At 36.5% G+C, this 6,005-nt stretch overlaps 1 protein-coding gene across 1 annotated transcript in view; it reads left to right on the plus strand.

Moving 5' to 3' along the window:
* Positions 1–4,333, plus strand: part of LOC107560462 (chondroitin sulfate glucuronyltransferase-like) — a gene marked incomplete at its 5' end in the record, with an annotated part of 8,205 nt that extends 3,872 nt beyond the window's left edge. The window contains one exon of the mRNA XM_016244649.1: positions 4,151–4,333. Within this exon, the coding sequence (XP_016100135.1) occupies positions 4,151–4,327 (177 nt within the window). The remainder of the gene's footprint in view (positions 1–4,150) is intronic.
* Positions 4,334–6,005: the final 1,672 nt, after the last annotated feature.

A 6,005-nucleotide genomic window follows, 5' to 3' on the forward strand; every position in this document is an offset into this window, starting at 1 on the left:
TTAATTTCAAATTTCGTCTTTTTCTTTCTTTTCTTTTTGTTTTCTTTTTGGGGGATTTTTTTCATGTTTTAAATCATTTCAAATATCAGTATTCAACGTTTTATGTTTCATATATCAAAGCATTATTTATGCATTTGTAATTGCAGGTTAAATGCATTCATGTCTTGCATTAAACAAAATACATGTGTGTAAATACATCTAAATGTGACTTCAGATGCAGCTTCTGTGTTGATTTAATTTGCTTGGTAACAGCCCAAATGTCTTATTATTCTAATTCCCTGATTAAATGTAAGAATTTGACTCAAAAGATAATGGACACTTTTAGAAAAAATGGCTTTATAAAGGTAAAAAGGCCCATAAAATGCAAAAATCAGTTTAAACTTATTGGAAAAGATTAATTTCTATCAGTATGAACTGACCACCACACAGAATATGAAGAATATTAAAAACATTAGGAGTCAGCTGTCTTCGGCAGTCCTTAAGGTACCAGCATAATAATACACTCAGCAAAATATCGTCTAATTATCGTTATCGATAAAATCCCATAAAATATCAAGATATCATTTTTTGTCAATATCGCACACCCCTATTTGGTAGATAAATGTCTGTGAATGTGAGATGCTAGAACTTGGTGTTATTGGAAATGCTTTTGTAGAAAAAAAAATACTTGGCATATTTTCAACTCCACATTATTTGAATGAGCTATCAGTGTCTGTAATTTCCATCTCTGTGGCCTTGATTGATAGAGAGTCAGACTCCCAGTGGTAAACCTGTGGTGTTTGATGACAGACAGCTTTATACGGGGCCTTACTCTGAAGCTAAATCTCACTGCCTTTCAATTTACCAGCAGACGTATACAACAACCAAAGATAAGATTCAGATGTCTCCTTTGAAATGTGCTGCTGTTCTCAGCAATTAAAGGGAAGATCTCCAGTCTGCTGCTTTAGTCTGTCAGTCAGCACAACATCACCTCTATTCTATAAAGTTTCACCTCTGTTCAGCTTTTTACGCTCACTGCCAGTAACTGCTGGAATTAAATTCAAGACACATTCTAGTTGCTCTTCCCACCATCTTCAAGTACAGAAACAGTGCAAAACAGTACTCGTTTGGAATGTTTTCTCAATGGTAATATGGCATCATGGCCTTTCTCACCTGAAATACATTTTACATTTTGCAGTCTGTCTCTTCTGACTCCCGTAGACAGAGGTTGGATCTCAAAGCTTTCAGTTCTCCTGTCTTTCTCTCTAGGTTAGAGGTGATGTAAGCCAGTGGCTTTGTTTCTGCATCCACAGATCCCTGTTTGCCCAGATCTTGTCTGGGAAATCGGCAGTGCGTAAGCAAGAAAGAGTCTAAAATATACACAAGCTTTAAAAAAAAAAAAAAAAAAGGCAAGAATTCATAATCCATCAATTTTCTGTTAGAAATGTCTAGACATCCCTTAACATCTCTCACTCTAGCTTTGTTCTTCCACTTAACCAGACAATTTAAAAATAATTATTAAATACAAGATAAGTAGGCCACTACAGTCTGTCTTATAAATGCTGACATTCACAGCATTGTACATTTTATACATAGAACTTTTTTTCAGGCGTGTTTATGTGACTGATTTCGTTTAGAATGGTGCAAATTGTAACTTAGTGTTTCCTCTTGTTATTTTAATAGCTTGATCAGATTAGATTCACTTTTCTCTGACTGTGGTCTAATCGGCTCAGGTGCTTAGCTTCTGCACCCCACTGGCCAATGCACACCTAGTGTTCAGCACTGTTTTGTTTTTGCTTCTTTTACTAGAGTTATAAATGACTACAGGAAATGTGAAGCATGATAAAGATTTTTTTTTTCATGTGCTTTTGGGGAATCATCTAATTTCTTATTTTTAGGTATTTTGTAATACAGTTTTATTACATCTATGGGAATGTTTATGGTTTCTAAATGCAGCAAATTTAGACATTATTATTATTGTTGTTGTTGATGTTATCTTAGAGAGAACTATTCTGTATGAGTGGTTAATTTTCGTTTTCTTACCAATATTTACTACCGATAACTTTCACCCAAAAATGAAAATTAGGCTGAGTTTTACTCACCCCCAAGGCATCCTAGGTGTATATGACTTTCTTCTTTCATATGAATCCAGTCGGAGTTATGCTTTATGTTTTAAGCTGTTTCATGGCACTCAGCGGGTGTTGCATGCATCAGTCCAAAAGAACTTGAATAAAAATCGCCCATCCATAAAAAAAAGTGTCTCACACGGTTGTGGGGAGTGAACAAAGGCCTTCTGTAGCGAATCGATGCATTTTTGTAAGAAAAATATCCATATTCAAAACTTAATAATCACTTTAATGTAGCTTGCGCCAACAGTTGTACACTGGAAGTAGTTCCGGGCGGATGACGTATGAGGTCAGCGTTGCGCATGTGCCGGTGAGTCTCGTGAAAACCAATGTTTGTTTACAGGAGCAAAGGAAGCAAAGTTTCCTTACTTTAGCAAAGGAAAACCAGTCTCCTCTTGGCTTATATCGAAATCCTCTGACATTCTTCTTTACAAATCCTTGTTTTGTACTTCTAATTCTTGACCGTTGTTTTGTTCTGATCTCTCCGGTGCGTTTCCGACCTCACCTCGTATGTCATTCCCCCGGAACTGCTTCCGTTTAAAACAGTGAGCGCAAGCTAGATTCAAGTGATTCACAAAAATATCAACATTAATTTTTAATGCAGGAAATTCTCTGGTGTATTCAGTTCTTTGTCTGGTTGAACTGTATAAATTATAGCACTGGCCTTTGCCCAGAAATGGACTAAATGCCTTTAATGCAGTCCTTACATAAACCACAAAAAAGAGAAAGTGTGAGGTCTAAGTTGTTTTGAAAACCTCTTATGCTATAATTTCTTATGCTATAATTTCCCACAGTGGTCTTTCATTTAGCTCGTATAAACACCTGCTAAAATTTGAATGCTAGAATGTTTAGAAGAGAACTTGACCAAAGTTACTGCCATACACATTTCAGACTCATACCAACTCAGGCAGACTCATTCAGACTCATGCAATGTTTTAAATTAATTAATCAGAAATAAGCGTAAGAATTTTAAGACAATAATTTAACAATAAAAACTTTAATGTTTGTCTGCTTTGTGACTGTGCTATTGAGCTTTGGCACCTTTGGCCCACACAGAATCACAGCTCAAAGTTGAATCTCACAGAGACTGAGCCATATGTCACACTTTTGTTTGGAGGGGTCTGGGGTCCGCAGGCTCATCTCTTCTTGAAACAGGTACTGAGACCTCTATTAATCCATCAGAAGAGCATTAGATTTCTAGATGTCAGTGTGGAGCTACTGGGGGAGGGAGTCAGTGGATCAGACACACTAAACATGATGTACTGTCTCCATTTTGCCATTTCATCCAGTTATAAATCCACCTCTGCCTTTGTCATCAAAGCAACTCCTGTCTGTCAACACATCATTGTAGTGTGTCCTATATCCTTTTATGGAGCAGTACTCCTGCAGGGTCAAAAGTGGAAGCATTTACTTTGCTTAAACATCAATTGTTGCAACCTGGAGCCAGCATTCAGAAGAGATCAAGAACCTCAGCTAAACATTGATTTCCAAAGGAATGCACCAATATTTAAATTCTGGCTGATGCAGATAAGCCAGCACTTATTTTAGTGTTATGAATGATAATCAATAAATTCTATACTGTTTTGTCTGAATAAAAATAAACAAATAATTATTTTAAATGGTACAAGTGAATTTAGGCAGATTTGCTGAAGATTACATTTAACAGTGTTGTTAAATTATTAGTGTTTTTAAAGATTAAATTTAAAGGGATAGTCCACCAAAAAATTATTTACCCACCCTCAAGTTGTTCCAAACCTGTATAGACAGAACATACTATAAAAGTCAATGGTTACCATCAACTGTTTGGTTATCAATATTCTCCAAAATATCTGCTTTTGTGTTCAGTAGAAAAAAAATGGTTTGGAGCAACTGGAGAGTGAGTAAATGATGACAGAATTTTCATTTTTGGGTCCCTTTAAGTGAGCATTTTATCCCTTTAAGTGAGCACTTGATGATGGCAAAGGTCACTGAAAAAAATAGTAGCAAGCATGCTCAAACAAATTAAATGAAGACGTTTCACTAACCATACTTTTTTTTTTCCTCAGGGGCAGAAGTATTATTATTATGAAATGGGAAAAAATTCTGACCCCAGTAAAGAAGATAATGTGCAGTTTAAGAATGCATTGACTGTCCACCCAGTGTCTGATCCTGAGCAGATGTACAGACTTCACAAACACTTTACTGAGATCGAGCTGCAGAAAACGTATGAGGAGATCGAATGACTACATGGTGACCCGGACGCGCATGTCTTCGGATGTCCAGGAGATCCTGGAGAACCTGGATATATATGATATGTTCGTCAAATACTCTGGCCTCCATGTTTTCCGAGCAGTGGAGCCGGCCCTGAATCAGAAATACAGCTACCAGCCATGCAATCCTCGTCTTAGTGAAGATATCTACCTGAGGTGTTTGCAGAGCACCCTGGACAGCCTTGGATCACGCTCTCAGCTCGCCATGCTGCTGTTTGAACAGGAACAGGGCAACAGTACTTAAAACCAAACCCTGAAGATTGAGAGATGACCCAGAGGACATAAATGGTTTTTGTCCGTTGGGCTGATGCTTTACTTGTAGTCGGACAGTGCTGAACAATCAAAAATGCTGTCGGTACCAAAAGAAAGACTAAAAACGTTTTAAATCTATTTAAAAATAGCAGATTTTTGTGACAACGGGATTTATGATTTGCTGTTAGCTGTTGAAATGATCACTCCCGTAACATATCTAGATCACTGTGCCTTAAAGAATATGCTGTCCTTTCATAACACTTTTGTCTTGTCATCACAGACACTTTTGCTCAAGCAGATTTGTTTAAAGGAGTTTTAATGTTTGTTTAATGTAACAGGGTTTTTGTAGAATGAAGGATTCTAACAATAATAGCAGTGGGTTTATTTTTGTTGAGATGTTTTTAAATGCTTCAGTCAGTTCAAATCTTCAGTCAAGTCTTAGGCTGATTTTAAGAAGGAAAAATCAATGTCTTATTGACCATTAGTGCCAAAAACCAAATGTCAAGACAGTTTTTTGAAAGTTTCAAACACTATTTTTTCCAAAGCATTTCACCCAGCATGGTTCCATACTTTTGTAATTTATCCTGGAATTCTAACGAGAACGCAGATGCAAATATTTGCATTAAAATGCATATAAATATTTGTACCATTGAAACCGCCTCAAAGAGATTTTTCTGATGAAACAAGTAAACTTGCACTAATACTTTCATTGCTGGTCTGTCTTGTATATCATAATGCTGCACAATACGCCTTTTACAGCATTTCATTCTGTTCAAGAAAGATTATAGGGTGCATTACACGGTTATAGTTAGTTCCTGTGCTGTCTACCAGAGAGGAGTGCAATACTAGTGCAATACTGTTCAGATGGTGTGGTGTACTGACTCTGCTTAGAGCCTGCTGATGGAAGCACTCCAGATGAGTTACTGTAAATACATCTATTGAACACATTTCTGAAGATGCACTACAAAGAACCTCTATCACGTACCATTCCAAACACATCACAAAACAATGTTTTTGTGACAATATATTGGCTTATATAAGATAATTCAGATTTGTTTGTTTTGCAAAGTGAGTGTATAAAGCCTTTATCTATTTTTGTGGGTCTCCCTTTTGTCCCTATTTCTTGGTACATGTGTTTGTTTACTGTATTGACTTTGTGTTGAAATTTTCTTTTGTTGTTTTTTATTTAAGCAATCATAGACTTTATGCAGTACACTGACAACATCTTACACAAGTGACTTGTGTTACACAATATCATGATGCTGGATGTTAAATGATTTTGCGTACAAGAGCTGTGAAATAGGTTTTACAACGTGATATGTTTTGTACGTTTTTAAATGACATGCACAACATGAATGGACACATCACAAAATGAGCACAGATTGAAGCCGCTACTGGC

Source organism: Sinocyclocheilus grahami, unplaced genomic scaffold (genome assembly GCF_001515645.1).
Source record: "Sinocyclocheilus grahami isolate Dianchi unplaced genomic scaffold, SAMN03320097.WGS_v1.1 scaffold729.1, whole genome shotgun sequence".
NCBI lineage: Eukaryota > Metazoa > Chordata > Actinopteri > Cypriniformes > Cyprinidae > Sinocyclocheilus > Sinocyclocheilus grahami.